General features: G+C 33.2%; 3 protein-coding genes across 5 annotated transcripts; all 3 read right to left on the bottom strand.

Annotated features, from left to right (window-relative positions):
• Positions 1-4,608: 4,608 nt before the first annotated feature.
• Positions 4,609-6,328, bottom strand: LOC105159695 (rho GTPase-activating gacO-like protein). 2 transcript variants are annotated; one of them, XM_011076859.3, is made up of 2 exons: positions 5,951-6,328; positions 4,609-5,402 (listed from the first exon to the last, which is right to left on the bottom strand). In XM_011076859.3, the coding sequence occupies exons 1-2, from the start codon at positions 5,975-5,977 to the stop codon at positions 4,944-4,946; spliced, it is 486 nt and encodes a 161-aa protein (XP_011075161.1). In that variant the 5' UTR covers positions 5,978-6,328; the 3' UTR covers positions 4,609-4,943. The 2 variants fall into 2 exon arrangements, with proteins under 2 accessions (XP_011075161.1, XP_011075162.1); XM_011076860.3 differs by having other exon boundaries at positions 5,937-6,327.
• Positions 6,329-9,183: 2,855 nt separating this feature from the next.
• Positions 9,184-12,597, bottom strand: LOC105159694 (transcription termination factor MTEF18, mitochondrial). The gene is made up of 2 exons (XM_088879364.1): positions 10,382-12,597; positions 9,184-9,547 (listed from the first exon to the last, which is right to left on the bottom strand). The coding sequence occupies exon 1, from the start codon at positions 12,300-12,302 to the stop codon at positions 10,560-10,562; it is 1,743 nt and encodes a 580-aa protein (XP_088735490.1). The 5' UTR covers positions 12,303-12,597; the 3' UTR covers positions 9,184-9,547; positions 10,382-10,559.
• A 1,110-nt stretch (positions 12,598-13,707) lies between these two features.
• LOC105159693 (myb-like HTH transcriptional regulator family protein) lies at positions 13,708-16,339 on the bottom strand. Of its 2 annotated transcripts, none has more exons than XM_020693185.2 (7): positions 15,345-16,339; positions 15,149-15,266; positions 14,917-14,993; positions 14,778-14,817; positions 14,633-14,687; positions 14,480-14,549; positions 13,708-14,365 (listed from the first exon to the last, which is right to left on the bottom strand). In XM_020693185.2, exons 1-7 carry the CDS (start codon positions 15,924-15,926, stop codon positions 14,150-14,152), a joined length of 1,158 nt encoding a protein of 385 aa, XP_020548844.1. In that variant the 5' UTR covers positions 15,927-16,339; the 3' UTR covers positions 13,708-14,149. The 2 variants fall into 2 exon arrangements, with proteins under 2 accessions (XP_020548844.1, XP_011075159.1); XM_011076857.3 differs by having other exon boundaries at positions 15,071-15,266; positions 15,345-16,338.
• Positions 16,340-16,846: the final 507 nt, after the last annotated feature.

The following is a 16,846-nucleotide window of genomic DNA, read 5'->3' as shown; positions in this document are numbered from 1 at the left end:
CTTAATGTTTGTCATAATTATAAATATCTTATTATTGTTTGAAAAATTAGAAATACCCCCATCAAATGGAATATAATTAGGTAGCCTGTGGATATTACCACTTTGTCCTTGTTGAAATTTTTTCAAAAATTAAAAAAAAAAATTGAAAAAATGTCAAAAAAGATTGAGTGTAGGTAAAATAAATAGTTTATAGGAAATATTAGTCCATAAAAATATTGTAAAATTTTATATACAATTATAATTCATAATATAAAAGTTTATTTTGATCAGTTCACCAAAAAAATTAGATGGAAACCTAATAGAGGCTGACAGAATGAGTTAGTTGTTAGACGAACGTCAAAATTAGGGGCATTTATAATTACTTAAACAACTTTGAATTATTTATAATTATATCAAATTTTAAGAAAGGTGATTGTAATTTTTCATATATATATATATATAATTATACAAACAATATATTTTTTAATCGCCGTAAGAGATATTTACTGATACACAGTACTTGATTTGAATAGATAATTCCTCTTCTAAACATGGCAAAGTGAAAGGCAGGTTAAACGGAGTTGTACTTTATCCGGTCATGAACCAATCATTATCAATCTCCCTTGTCTTGATATGGTCAAGTCTCAAGGTACAACTGCTTGTTTGGAGACAACTTTTTACCCATCTTGGTAAAAAAATTGAGTTATTTTAGGATAAGGATTAGGATGCTAGATCGAGTAAACTGTTGGATAATAACAGTGGTAAATAATCTTTGGCTTTCAACATTTTGGGTATAAGTCATTGAATGATGAGAAAGCAGCGGGCTCATTCATTTTGACTGCTTATCAAATGTTTGTAAACATCTAACCACTTATCAATTTATTATTAAATATATATTAGAAAAAAGTATTGTTTTTTCGTTTGCAACTTTTGCATTTGACTTAGGAATAGTTATATTTATACTTTAATAAAAATATAAAATTACATTTTCTCTCAAATAAATTTTAAAATTATACTTACACCTCCTTCAAAATTTACTATTTACGCATGCATGATCCATTTTCGTTAGAATTTGGACAAAAAATATTGACGTTTGCAAAAAAATTACATAATTTTCTAATTTTACCCTCGTTTAAAATTTCTATGTAATAATTTGTATTTAAAAGGAGAAAAATTAATGATATTAACCTCACTCTATGTATAGATTGGGTTAATGTATATTAGAGCGTAGACGACTATCACCATCTACGATATAGAGTAAATAAAGGACTTCATAATGTACTGTTGACTTCATTGCTTATTTATTGTGTGCCAATTTTGGAAAGACAAAAAAAGATGACTAATTTTGAAAAAGAAAAAAAACATATCATTTAAATTAGACAATTAATCTAAGAGGGTATCAAACAATGACACATAAGCTAGGCTATGTCGAAACTTGGTACCCATAATTTATTATGGGGACTACCCCGTACGTTTAATACCTCTTCCATTCGTATTAAGACTAATTCATGTCTTAATTGTGTAACATTATCTAATTCAGTAATTATAATCAGTTCTTTTTGAGATTTAATTTAATTATACACTCTCTCGTTACTTAAAAAATATTAATGCTCCTGATATTGATGAAATTTTGCAATATCTCATTGTTGGATTTTGCCTTTTTTTCAAAAATAAAAATAGCTAATTATCTTTTGTATTTAAAAAAATAAAGCAAATTACTTTTATTTAAAGCATTGTTGAGAAAATACAGAGAATAATTTATTTATTTATTTTATAAAGGTGTTTTTGCTCATTTTTTATATAGCAAAGGGTAAGTTTAACCTTTTTTTCGTTTCCAACTGTTGTTGCATTGAAATTAATAATTATATAAGAAAGTAATATGTCGTGAAAGTATTTAAGTGGTGTGTCGCAGGGTAGCAAGCATTTGGGGGTGTTGTCGTTGTAAAGGGATGCATGCAGCCGTATTTTAATTACTTGTTTGGTTGTCGAATATAATAAACTTATACGACCAAACGTGTAGTCTTAATTCCTACCAATGTTATGATGCAGTAATTTTAAAGGCCTATGATGTCGTACAAATTTTGAGTACAATCCTTCTTTAAGATCTTATTTCTTATTTCCGGAGAGAGCGTTTAGAATATTTGTTTTTAAAAATAATTATACTCTCTTCTTCAGAGTTTTTGTGTAATTACACGTAGATTTTCTATGATTTAAAAAATTACATCTTACATTCTTGAAGTTTGGTATAATTATCCTTTGTTTTTACAAATGAGGGAAATTGATGTAATAGTGCTTTCACAAAATAATTAAAGGTGTTGGACAAAGATGGATCACAAATTGTACTGTAGAGGAACTGCAACTTCTGCAATAATTTCTTACCAAACCATTCATTCATCTGCAACAGATCAAATCAATGCAACCATCTATAATGCTATATATGATTGTACCCACTCCATCAACGTTGGAACATTTACTTCTAATTCACAAACTAAAAAACAATAATGGTTTCCAATTTGCCAGACTTGGTTCATGTGTGCATGTAATAAATAATGTTTTACGTTTTCAAATAATAAGAATAAAATATAATAATAATTTATTCATTTATAATATTATAAGGGATAAATTATATTAAATTTATCATTTTAATGTAAAATATAAATCTTTTTTTTTTGTGTAAATTTTTCTTAATCGAGATATGATTTTCGATATGTGAATATATATGCAGGAATTTTGGGGGATATTTGATTTGGGGTTGGGAGGGGAGGGCGCAGGGCAATATCATGAGTTTGATTTTGGTCCCATGCCTCATTCAATGTTATGTGGGTGGCCCTGCAAAATGAGACTGACACACCTCATTTAATGCCAAAGTTGGAGGCCTCACCTCACCCTCTTTAAATAATGAAATAATTATATATATATATTAAATTTGATTTAAAAAGAACAAAATTGAATACAAAAAGATACTGTGGAATCTTTCTTTTAGTAGAAACATCACTACTTACCATAACGAGTGTGGGTAACACCCACCAACCTTATATCTCATTCATATTTCAATTTTTCCAATTCTATTATCCATTTGTTGTAACATGTATTTCAATTTAATACCTCTACACCAAATATTATTTTGTTTCCATTAAATTTTATGATTTTTTTTTTTGAAAAAACATTTGGAGAACTTACTTTCACAACCTATGACCCACCAAGTTCATTTAGCTCGAGACTAATTCCAACTCACAGTTTATTGGTCTAAGAAAATTTCGAACACGGGACTTCCTGGTTCCTGCTACACATCCGAAAGCAATGGGGACAAGTGACTTATTTTTGCTACTATGATGCATAAGACCCAAGTTGTAGTAATCAAATGAATATATTGGTATTGAAATTCAATTGGGCTTGGGGCAAACTAGCATTTTGTATATGGGCCAAATCCTTAAAATTAATGTTTGTCCGAAGCCCATTTTCAGTAAATGATTGGGCCTTACTTGTTGAAAGCCCAACTTCATTCAAATGTCTTCCTTTCTCTTTTCCTTTCCCACCTGAAAAAGCAGCACAATAGTGTACATCAAACAAGAGCTGTGTATGAAGTTGGACGGATTGGATTTCCTGTTTCAATCCATGTTGATCTTCTATTTCATTTTATATATAATATAAACATCACATCATTGATCTTGTCCAAAGAAAGATTTTATATACGTGATGTATACATGTGAAACAAAACAAAAGATGCAACAGAAATTACAATAGAAAATCCAATCTGGAAGTTTGATGCCATACAAAATCAAGTTTTGGACATTAACCAGAAAGGAAGAGCGAAACGAGTAGAATTTGACGCGAATGAGCATAAAAATGGCTTATGATAAACGGATTCAAGACAGAAATCGACCGAATATCAGCACATATGGGCTCAATAATAATATCACATTCAAGACTTTCCTGGAACATGAGCTGAGAAACAGAAGCATCAGAGTGCAGTCAAGAGAAAGTGTAAAATAGTTTGAACTCGATCCCACTAGAAAAGAAAAGAGTATCCGTCGGCAAATGCTGTGGTAGGTTGTTATATGACAACCTTCTTCTTTTCCTTCCTTTCATGACGAAACAGAAGAAATGCAAATTGTCCAAAAATGTCATCATTTGGCCATAGAAGGCACAGAAATAAAAATTTATGCAACTTCAGGAAAATTGTTGCATGAACCGAAAAGAAGACATTATGACAAGATGCAAGTCGATAAATCTTGGTCCACTCTATAACACATCTTTGATCACTTACATGCAAGTGCATGATATCTCCGGATATTACCAAACAGAACTTCGTATCAAGAACACATCCAATGCATATATAAAATTCATGATAGTCCTTCACTGATAAATAGAAAGGCCAAGAATATCCAAGATTCTCAAAATGGAAAGGACATACATAGTTAAAATTAACAATCGATCCTCGTATTTTTACCTGGATCTCAGGGATGTTATATACCGCAGACTAGTTCATGCATCTACCTCCTCTCCAGCTTCTGTAGTCAACATAGGAGAACTCTATCACCTTCATCATGTTATGTCCTGAGGAATTACTTATTCGTGCTATACAGTTTAATGCATTCATGATAAAAATAATCTTGCCCGGAGCAGAAGGAAAAGAAAGGCATAGGAGCAATACATATGATTACAACAGAAAACGTATAATGTCAATATAGGATAGTGTTTGAGGGAGCTGAGCAAAATTCCTGGTTACTTGACACCAAGTACCTGTATAAAGAATCTAGATCTGCTATCTACAGCAAACACCCAAGAAAATTGCTGCAATCTTCTGCACTAATCAGAAACCATGAATTTAAGAATTTTTTTTCTCAACTAGCATTACCAAAAACATGATGAAGTCGGAAACCAAAAGAAGAAAAAGAAATAAATACTTAAAAGCCGATACAAGTCATCAAAGCTTCAACCCTCAATGAGCAGCAATACAGTCTTCATTTGCACTCAACGCCAACTTCAGCAGCCCGCCTAGGCTTATTTTTCCTTCTGCTGCCATTTTGTCTATACCCGACTGACTTGATCAGGTCAGTAGCACTAGTTTTGGTTCCCACGCCGTTTTCCTCTTTTAATGAATCGACACTTTCCTTTACTTGTGATGGTCTCTTCCTCTTCCTACCATTCTCTGTGGCAGCTTGGTTCTTGGTACTTTTACTCAATACCGAGCCTTTTGTTTCCTCTATGGCGTCATCTTCTTCTATTATATTCACAACTTCATCCTCCTCCTCAATGTCATCTTTCAACGGTTTTTGCGGTCTCCCTCTCCTCCTCACCGGCAACTTCTCATCCTCACCACTTCCAGTATCATCACGAGCAGCAAGTGCAGGTTGTTTCTTGCCTTTTCCTCTCCCTCTGCCCATTTCGCAACTCAGCAAATTGAACAAACAACAATAAATCTGCAATGACAAACACAACTGTTACAAAAATTGAAAAGAAGAATATCTGTATCAAGCTAACATGATAGATTTCAAAACTTCAACAAGCAAAACTTGAAAAGGTAGAAAAAAGGTCCAAACAAGTAGATTTAAACACAGATGAGTAAGCCATCTAAGCCTGCATATCTACAAAAGTAGATAAATCTAAAGCTTATCTATCCTCATCCACTAATGAATTTGATAGAACCAATGACTAAATTAAACCCAGAACTAATAAAAATTACTCAATCAATAAAGCTCAGAAATAATATATTAAATCTAGCAAGCTCATCCACACACAACACTTAGTTAGCGAAAGAAAATCAAGAACCAGTTCACGAACAACACAAACAACACCTCAGAATTGATTTATTTTCTGAAAAACTAACTGAGAAATCAAACAAACAAATCCAAATAAATTGAACACATATGATTATCGGAAGCCCACAACAAACTATGATCAAACTATTTATATGATGCTTAACATAATACAAAAAAGTGCCAAGAACACCATACCGAATGAAGCTGACCTCAGAAGGAACAGCTCCCACTCGCATCCTTAATCAAAGCAACCATCTTTATGAATATTATCGTACCAATCAAGAAACTGATAACACCCCACTAATCAGATGTGGTTTTTCTGCTTGCATGAATAGCTTCAACAATAGTGGGAGTAAAAAAGATGAAGTCTTGATAGAGCTATGAGTGAGAAACTTAGAACAAAATTGATCTGAGTCAGGAAAGAACGGAAGCCCAGATCAAGAAACAAGAGGGAATGAGAAAAAGTTTCAGCAACTGAACAGGGATTTGAAAAGATTGAGTCTTTTTCCCATCCAAGGTTGAAATGAAACTAAACCAATGAGCTGAGGGAGGCAAAGACTAGAAGAGGAGAGACAAATGAAGGGGAAAAAAATGTGCAGTTAAAAGTTAGAAGTGGTGAAAAGGATATTCATTTTATTTATTTTTTAAGGGGTGTTTGGGAAATTAGGGTAAAGTATAAATGAAGGAAGAAAATTTTATTATTTATTGTAGAAAATAAAATTTAAAAGAAAAGGTCAAAAAAATCTGCCAATTAAAAATTAATAAAATATGGTGAGATAATCTTCTGCATGCCAGTTCAGTACCACAACTTAGGTAAGACTCTCTCACTTCTTTTATCAAGAAAGATAAAATATTTTTTCATATTATTCTTTGTTTTTTTTTTCTCTCTTTTGGAACTAATATTAATATTAAGGTCTACATGTAATAAATTCAAAAGTAATGTTAGGATTAAATAAAAAAATATTTATACATTTTATAATATACAAAAATGTCCGTACAATTAAATATACCGATACTCGAAAGATCTTTAAAACTATATATATAAAATAAACAAAAATAGGTAATATTAAATTAATGAGAATAGATGATTGATCATTGCAACAAAGATATTAAACATGAAAATTGTGGAATCATTGTCCAATATATAAAAATTTCTAAATACCATCAAAAGTGTGGGCCAAAAAATCTAATAACTAATCATAAAATTATAGAATGGGTCCTTTGTTATTTTTGGTTTTTGTCTGTTTTTTCAAGAATTTCTTCTGAGCCACCATAAGTAACAATAATATCTTTTCTTTATTAGTTGTCAAAATTCAATAATAACAATGGTCTTATTATTATTAAGTCAAATGACAACTACCATAAAAAAAATTAAAAAAATTAAAAGACACCTACCTTATTTAAAGCTACACTATCATTTCATCACTTGGTGAAGCTTTAATTTGTCCAATTGTTGGTGAATCTCATGATTTCCTATACATGCATTTATATCTAATATTATCTTCCAATCAAATATTTTTACCTTTTGAAAATTTGTTTTTGGTTAATTTTCTTTAAAACATTGATTATTTTATTTCACATTATTTAAATTTATCGCGTCCTAAATTCAAATACTTATTAAGCTAGTTTCTTAGAATAAAAATTTTGTATTTTTTTTATAATCAATTTCGTAAAATAAATAAATTAAACAGCATGCAAAGAGGATTACAGGGTATATTTTTTTAGTATAAAAAAAGTAACTTTTTGAAGAAACATTTTCAAATTAAATGTAATATGTGAAACCAATCATATCGTAAGAATAATACTTGTCTTGTGATGGTTATTTCTTTTTAAGTCATACAATAATTACATGATTAAATATAGGGTAAATTACAACGACTTCTCCTGAAGTTTGACATCATTATGAACACTCCTTATTGTTTAAAAAATTACAAATACCTCATAATATTTGATGAAATTATATAATCTTTGTATGGAGGTATGAAATTATCAACTTTGTCCTTATTGTATTTTTTTATTTTTGAAGAAAATTAAAAATTTATAAAAAAAATCGAACGGGATGGATGAAATTTTTTTAAAAATTATAAAAAGTCATCCACTCAGTCCATAAAAAAATAAATAAAATTATAATTTTTAATCCATAAGGGCATTTTGGTCAGTTTGCTATAAAAAATGAACAAATTAAACTAATTGTTAGACGGTTGTAAAATTAAGAAGGTATTGATAGTTTTTCAAACAACAAAGTATATTTATAATTATGCTAAATCTAAAAAAAGATCGTTGTAATTTATCCTAAAATATATAATGTATGGAATTATGTAATTAATTTATAGTAGATTTTGTGAATTGCAATAAAAATGTCCGTGATTTATGAAATGAGTAATGAGGGGTCACAATGAGTGAGGGAGGGAGGGTCGCACCTGACACTAATATTCTTTGCTTGGTGCTTGAATATATATATATATATATATATATATATTACAGAAACCCAAAGGGCAAAAGAGGGGAGGATCAAAATTTGTCGTGTGTGGAATGACAAAAATGACCTCAGATCTTTGTTGGGCTGGCCTGGGGACTACACGCCGACCAGCTGGGTGCCATGAGTACTCATGACTGTCAGAGGCGCTTGCCGCAGCGTTGGTTGGGCTGACGGCCCTTTTTGTCGTGGTTCCTTCTAATTTGGGCTCGTGGGCTGATATTCTGTACTGCCTAGAACAGATAGTCCGGCCCAATTTATCTTCTCCTAATCTTGATTCTTGAAAATAGCTATTTGGATTCTTTACTGCAAATTATGTTTTTTCCTTAAATCTTTCATTTAATTTTAGGAATAATTACAATTACACACCTATCTTATGATCTATTTAGACAAATCATTATTATCTTTTGAATAATTATAAAAATTACTCATAACAATAAAAAGACTAATAATTTGTGTAATAATATCGATATTTCCAAAGGTGTATGAATTTTTCGAAATGCAAAAATTATTTGTATAAATAAACCATAGATTAAAAAAATATAAATATAATTATCCCTTAATTCTATATTACGAATTATGCATATTAAAAAGATATGCATGCAATATAAATTCTATACGCATGGTGTGTGTATCGAATAAAATATAAAATGAGAATAGTATCTTGAAACATCCGGATTGAACAAAGACAAATGTTTTTTATATATAATAAAAAATAAATTACAAGGGGCTTCCATGAAGTTTCCTTAATTATAAATACCTCTCGTTATTTGAAAAATTATAAATACCCTAATAAATATTTTCCTACAGTGAGCTGTCACAAGAAGATATTTGTTAATATATTTGTAATTTTAGAATGAAAATATATTTATAATTATGACAAACATTAAGGCAGAGCCTTCTATTTTCCCTATAATAAAACACACCATTCATCATCGCAGAGATTTTAATGCAATAACAAACTACTACCACCACAAAAGTTCATAACTCATTACTTGGAACCACATAACTTGCAGACATCAGCAAGAGATGAAATAAATGCATCTGTTAAGTTTAGCAATCACCAAGTAAGATTTGTATCCACAATGTGCATTTCTGCTTGGATGATGTGGATGGCTGCCTTTGCTATTCAGATCACTATTATCTGCCTAACTAGTTTACAAAACTGTCATATGGAAATCAAGATAAGAATTATCGATGTTTCCTCGGGTCCATCCAAGAATTTCGCATAATTCATTCTACTGATATGTTTTCCTAACCCTATGAGCTCTTCTGCTCGACAAAATACGAGCTTCATCTGCTCTGCAACCTTACGTTTGGTCGCGTCTCCCTGCAACAAGATGTTAACAAAAGAGAATGTCATAACACAAACTGTTTGCATATAGTTGTTAGAAATGCAAACCAGTTGAATTTTGCTTACAAGAACAATCCAGGATGCATGGTTGTTGGAGATGACTTTTTGCAATCAAATAGAACATATGTATTAATTAGGACTGAGGTTTTGCCTGTTGTTTTTAGCAAACTAAATGTACTTATAAGCTTTAGGTGGCACCGGAGAAACCTATGTGATGCTTCCCAGTTACGTGCTCAATGAATAATTAAAACATGATAAACTTTTCATCAAATATGTCACACACATTTGATAATACAGGCAGCACTTCTTGTGGCTTGATCACGTGGTTTTTTTCCTGAACTACATAGCAAGATTCAGTTCCATTTACTAAAATGGAAGTTCTTTCTCCAAAAGTTCACACGGTTCAATTAAGTAGTAATGTGACACCACTAACTTTCGACCACTATTTTTTAGGGTAATAATGACGCTAAACTTTAAAGTATCTTCCCAAGTCGATGGGGCCAATTCTTATTGGTATGGAGGGAATATGAGATAAACAGTTGAAGAGTGTAGTAACGAATTAGACATGCAGTTATAAGTTATAAGTGAATAACAACTTCTAAGAGACGGAAATGGCCAGTAGGAAACGTTCAGTCCCATTGTCCAACAGTAACGGAACAAGTGGACAACAAGAGTAGAAACCAATGTGTGAGCAAATAAATTGCAGAAATGGACAGACTCTAACTATTTTGCTATAGCCCACATCAACACAGTACAGTCTTACCAATACCAGACTTGCAAAATATATACCAGTAATCAAAATGCAGTTACCTGTTCTTATGTTTAGTTTGCCTTATCCAGGTTATGGTGGATGAACTTATATGAAAAAAGGAGCTCACACAAAGCACATCTTGCGCAGGAGACTTCTAAAATGAAGCTTAGGTGAAGTATGCCTTTCAATATCAATCTGTTAACAAGAATGTCGAGGCCAGCAAAAAGAAACTGTTTTTCAGTCAGAATATATTTCTTTCTTCAGTCTCTTCCAATATTCAGGCCCTCCAGGATGAGCATTTACATAAGTCCCCACAAATCTTTTTTCGGAGCTTGCCAAGAGAGTGCTTAAGGCCAACTTAGGATGAACTATTCCTTTATCTTTAAGCCATTTGTACATTGAAAGTCTAAGTTTCACCCTCTTAATATTATAAGAAACAAGTTTTGGATGAGTGAGCAAATCAGAGACCGGCAAGCCTAACTCTTTTATAAAAAACCCAATCTTTGTCTCAATAACATCCTTGGACTGATTGAGAATTTGGGGTGATACTTTGACCATCTGTATGACTTGCTCCCGACTAAAACCAAAATTCAGTAGAGACTCGAACCTCTCTTCAAGTTCCACTCCTTTGCCTCGAACCACTTTAATAGCCTTTTCCATTTCCTTTGACTTCTCTACAAAGCCCAGGCTTAACAAAAACTTTGTTTTCATCATCCTTACTCTGAGAACCCTTTTTGGCTCTTCTAGCCGGTCGACTCTTACTCCAAGAACCCATTTCTTTAATATGCAGGGGTCATCCTTGACCATTTGACAGAGCCTGTTCTTTCCGCAGTTCAATGTGCTCATTAAGCTGTCAACTTTTTTGAGTTCACATGAACCTAACACTGTTGGGTACAGACGAACAATCCTACCAATTTCTTGGACATCCATGTTAATTTCGATGAGGAATTTGTAGCAATTACATAAGTTATTGGTAAATTTCGAGACGGATATTTGGGGAAACTGAAGAATCGCAGTTCTAACATCACCCATTGTGGATCCAAATTTCAGCAACAACCCAAATAAGCAAGAGGTAATACGTCCAGAGCACTCAAGCAATAGATCAGGATGCTGTCTAAACAGTTCTCCGAATTGCTCGTCACTCAAGTCCATCTCACTTAATAAGAAAATGAGCTCAAGCATATTTTTCCAATTGTAAGAATCCTCTTCAGACATATGCTCCTCAAGCCACTCATATTCAATCCCTACTTTCTTTAATTTTGCTAGAACCTCAACAAATTCCTGATCAACATCTCCCCTCAAAAGACGGGGACTTGAAGCAATAATCTTGGCAACAGTAGACTGTTTTAACCCCAAATGCTGAAAAGATCGAAGCTTTGATTGCAAAACTCCACATTCATACTGGAAAACTTCTCTTTCTTCTTTATATATCTTTCCTATCCTATTCCTCGCAATGCCATAATTACACAAAACATTATAGTTCTCCAACAACAATTGATCATCATTTAGAAACATCAAATCTCGTGGAAGAAAGGACAAGTATTCAGAAGGCTTCAAACCTATGCTCTCAAAGAACGGCTCAAACTCATTGACAGGATGGTACCTCAAGAACCGAGCCAAGGAGCGCCCAACTTTGGCATCACGAACATCCACTCTCTTCACCAAGCTATCAAAGAACTCGGGGGCATTTTTACTCATATTCTCAGCATCCGTGATCTGAAAACCCCTAGTGGAATGGAAGTACTCGGATAAAGCAGCCTGAGCTTCACTTCTTACAACACGTGATTTCTTTGCTAGTTCACCAAGATTGTTCCTCAAACCAACATCACTTCCTGTTGTACAAAATCTAAGATGTCGCAAAAGCTGATATGATCCGCTCACATAAAGACTGGATTTTGATGGGCTACAGCAATTCTCAGTGCACAATAAAGAAACCCATTTGAGAACATGGGATGTTCTAAGTTTCTGCAAACTGCTCATGGGATATCCTTTTCTCAATACTTGGATTAAAGCAAAGATTACAGGTAAACAGAATCTTGTCTATGTGAACCCTGAGAACTGAGTTGCTAACCTCGTTTTGAATTTCTTGGAGGCCTTTCGTTGTGAGAGCTTCAGACTTCGTCTCTTTGCAACTGCGCCTCTTTCTCTTTGGGGTTTTACCTGTACCCTTTGCTTCTGCGCCTTCCTTACATTCGCCTGAGGGTTTTACAAAACCCACAAAAAGAAAAGAAAAAGGCAAAGTGGCAGTAGATGCTTTAAAATGAAAATTACACTGACCAAAATCAAAGAAAACCCCCAAAGATACGTTAGTACGACGAACAATTACATTGGGACCATGATGTTTTAGTTCAGTGTCTAAAATTAAATTTAAAATCATGAATTTATAAGTTTGAGTTTTATAATATATATATATATATATATTGTTTTATATAAATTATTATAATTTATAGATAACTGTTAATTATAAAGTAGGAATTGAAATAAAATAATTTATTTAAGCGATTAATCATAAAATGACAGGCAATTGGGAGGGGCAACTGGGCCCTGAAAAATTAATTAAATTTCAGATACACTATTAAAAATTTGTTTAAATTTGGCTCATTAACTTAAGAAATTAAATTTAAAATTTAAAATTTTATTTAATAAATTCTAAAATTGGACTGGACTCAATTCAATTATTTAAAAAAAATAACAAAATGCACATCAAACAAAATTTTAAACTGCAGGAGTTCTACTCATATTCGATTAGACTAGAATTTGTTTGAATTGGATTTAGTATTAACAAAATGGAATTCGAAAATATTAATTTTTAAATTTGATAATTATTTAAATAAATTCAAACAATAATACGTTGGACTGGATCTACTTTGTTTAAACCCTAGCAACAATATTCATCAAAGTTTGGGCTGAAGAGCAAGTCCAAGTTACAAAATCTGGGCCTACCATAATGGGCCACAGTCCAGTTAATCAGCTACATATCTAACTACTAGACAATAATCTTGGTGTTTTTTGTTTTTGTCTTTGTTTTTTTTAAATGAAATCTGATTTATTATTCATTAAATAAGTTTATTATAATCACTAATATCAAATATTTGAGTCTAATAACAATCAACAACTAAAATAATCATATACTAATCATTATATATCTATATTTAATCAACAACTCATGTTTGCGGGCTTTGAACCCATGACCTTAAAGTTATCGGGCCTGAACTTTATCGATTAAACTAGCACCTCATCGGTGGCAGATATGGTTGTTGTCCTTGAGAGTTAGGACATTCATTCACATTTTTAAGGATTAGAATTTTTTCAATAACATGTGTTTACTGCTGCATTCCCCAGTTACTCTGTCCAAATCTCTATACTGAACAAGGTAATCAAGATGTCATGCATGAAACTAAACAACCATAAAATTCTTGTTCAAGACTGACACTCGAGAAATATTCAAATCTTGTTGAAAACAACTGATGAATCACGGAAATGGAGACACCAATGGCAAAAGACAACCCAAGTACACGAGATGTATACTCGAGTCCAATCACAAAAAAAAAAAACTGTTGTCTGTCAAATTATGCACTCATGTATACTGTCTGTATGATCACAAGAAACATGATGGGGGGTACAAGCATGTATACTATATGACTACGTCGTGTGTGATTCCCTCAGACACAATAAGCTGCTTTGGTGAAGCCTTTCTTGATTGCATAAGGTTCTTGACTCGTGCTGATTTGTGTTGCAGGACTCTGCCTTTTTTACCTTAAAACTTGATGGATGGCATAAGTGGTAACAGTGTTTGGAGAAAATCGAGAGTTCTTGTCTGGTATGGCCTAGCTTATCTTGGAGGGGAAGACCATATCATCATCAGAACCATCTAAGATGAGAACCTCAGGATCTTCAAGTGTAGTGGATAAGTTATTGGGAGTACATTTGTTGTCTGTATTTCTTGATTCCACGAGAATTTGTGTTGTCTTTTGTTGCTGATCAAACATCATTTGTAGCTGTTTCCCTTGTTCCTCAATCCTTATTTGTAATTTCTTTTGAATCTAGAGCAGAGAAAATGATTAAAACTCTCAGTTTCTAGTTAACTAGTTGATCAAATCAGGAACTTCCAAGCATTTCAAGTTGAGATATGCGTGCTAGAAAACCATTTGAGCTACCTCTAATTGCTCATGAAGACGCATTTGAACGTCTAATTGAAGTTGCAGTGCCTCCTTGAGTTGTAGACCGCTGCAAAATGATGTTTGAAAACGTTATGAAAAACATAAAGGTAAGTGGGATGGAATCAAATTCATGAATCCAAGCAATTTTACGTTTTGATGTCAATCTGTGCTGCATTGTTTGTACTATTCTTCTTGTCAGATTTTCCTGAAAAAGGAGGGTAATAAATCAGATGCATCTCCACAGAAGGCTAAAAGTTTTGAGAGCGAGAGCATTTCTATGTGCTCAAAAGTATACCTTCCACAGATTCCGGTATGTACTTTGCATTTCGATATTTCTACAAAGAAAACAAAATAACAGAATGAGAAGGCTGAATTCAGAATTCTGAAATAATGAACAGTGAGAACTGAAGAAATGAAGGGAATTTGTTGTTTACCTGCAAATGGCTTTTGACATGAAAGATGGTAAGTCCCTCAGTGTCCATCAACTTGAGTATTGCCTTTGGTGTTGACTCTATGTTATGAATGGAGAATTAATCTAAACATTATTGAACTGAATAGTTGAACGATAAGTATCCGAAAATCACTTACTGTCAGGCCCACCGAGTCGGTTCACACACTCAACAAACCGATCGTGGAGATCCTGAGTCCACCTAATTCGGGTCTTACTTGATGGAACTGCTGCAGGGGATGCAGAGTTATTGCCTGGCGTAGTCGACAGGCATACAGGTTGTCTCCCAGACGCCTTTGTTTGTCCAAAATCGGCTGCATATATATTCTGTGAGACCTGTGTGAATGCAGAAAATTGTTATTAATGGATTGAACAAATAAAGAAGAAAGTGAGATGGACTTTTGATATACTTACTTCAACATCAGGATGTGCGTCAAACGGAATGGAAGGGCTTCTCGAATTTGAATCATCAAGATCACCTAAAAGCTTGTTTTTCAGGTACAGTAGCTGCTCACTCTCGGAAAGATTGCTGAATGGACTTTTTTCAGGCCTGATATATTGGCTATTTGGCGTTTGGGTTCTCACAGCTGGTGAGAGGCCGTTCTTGGTCTGGAAATCCGGTTGAGTTCTTGGCAGTGAGTCTCCACAGAAGCCACTTCCAGGTTGCTGGAAAGACGGTATTCTTTGATATGAATTCTTGAATTGTTGGGAGCAACAGGTGGAGCTATTTTCTTGGAAATCACACTGAGACAAGCCCATATAGAGTTCAGTTGCATAAAATGCAGAAGCCGGTGATCCAATCCTGCTGATAATACTGCTGGATGAATGACCAGGCCAAGAATTCGGCTGCTGCAAGGCATTTCCTGCGGCTACTGGTTGACTATGGAATCCCATTGGTGCAGACTGCTGCTGAATACCATAACTTTGGGGTAAATAGTCAGAAAACTCTGAAGTGAAATCACCGGCAAATCCAAAATTCTGATGCATTCCCTTCATTTTGCAATATGTTGAACAACTGACAAAAAAATTGAGCAGAAAACAAGTTCTGCTCTATTTAACTTAACGAATGAATCCGATGTTCAAATCTTTGCTAGTTATTGGTTGGTTTTCTTGAAAAATTGTAACGAACACGTGTCGATCAGGACAGAGAGGAGAAGATCGGATGGATGAACAGTGGAAAGGTGAAATTCAAAGTATCTGTCATGAAATTCTTTTCTTTCTATATGCTGCAAGTCTTCAGATATAAGTATGAATATGTCAACATTTCAATGCAAGAACTTTACATTATTCCTTAACCGGATAGGATTGAACAATGAGCTCTTGTTGACAAAACCAAAACCAAAACCAAAGAAAGTACAAGAAAACAAATGTTGTACCAGTAAACAATACAACTTTGTCCAAACCAGCAATAAATATATAAAAAACTCCTGTGTGAACCCCCATGATTCCCCTGTCCCTCTTTCGTATTATATATTCTCAATCTTTTTGTTTAAAAAGAAAAAAATATATCAGATAATTGAGAATATTGTTTCTTGGCATCTCTAACTAATTATTTCACGTGGAATACAAAGCATATATTCAACATAAAGAGACACATCAAAAGCTCTTCACCTCTAAAATACTAACATCCTTCAACCAGTTGCTTCTAACAATACTAGAAAAAATTCCATTACAGAAATCTCGAAACGTATTCTTACATCAATAACTGATTTGTGGGTTTAGCAAAGAGAGATAACGGAAACGTCAGTTGCGAAATTGTGCTGCTGCCTTAGAGATCTCAAAGCAAAGATTCTGATAAAAAGAACGAAAAGCTTTAAAGGGTCACGTTTATTCGCAAGAAATTAATTTCTTTTTTCAAACACTAAAAGCATTCATTTTTCAATGCCTTAGACAGTTAACTTCTCCAGGTCTATTAC

This window comes from Sesamum indicum, linkage group LG4 (genome assembly GCF_026168435.1).
Source record: "Sesamum indicum cultivar Baizhima isolate 11 linkage group LG4, ASM2616843v1, whole genome shotgun sequence".
NCBI lineage: Eukaryota > Viridiplantae > Streptophyta > Magnoliopsida > Lamiales > Pedaliaceae > Sesamum > Sesamum indicum.
This window is presented reverse-complemented; position numbering and strand designations above follow the sequence as displayed.

Bases quoted from the DNA above. Each gene is read 5' to 3' on its own strand.
- LOC105159694 (XM_088879364.1), bottom strand. From the start codon at position 12,302: ATGAGCAGTTTGCAGAAACTTAGAACATCCCATGTTCTCAAATGGGTT.
- LOC105159693 (XM_011076857.3), bottom strand. From the start codon at position 15,926: ATGAAGGGAATGCATCAGAATTTTGGATTTGCCGGTGATTTCACTTCA. The intron at 14,688-14,777 runs GTATACTTTTGA...CTCCTTTTTCAG, and splicing joins CATACCGGAATCTGTGGAAG to GAAAATCTGACAAGAAGAAT. The intron at 14,550-14,632 runs GTAAAATTGCTT...ATCATTTTGCAG, and splicing joins GCACAGATTGACATCAAAAC to CGGTCTACAACTCAAGGAGG.
- LOC105159695 (XM_011076859.3), bottom strand. From the start codon at position 5,977: ATGCGAGTGGGAGCTGTTCCTTCTGAG. The intron at 5,403-5,950 runs GTCAGCTTCATT...TTGTCATTGCAG, and splicing joins TGGGAGCTGTTCCTTCTGAG to ATTTATTGTTGTTTGTTCAA.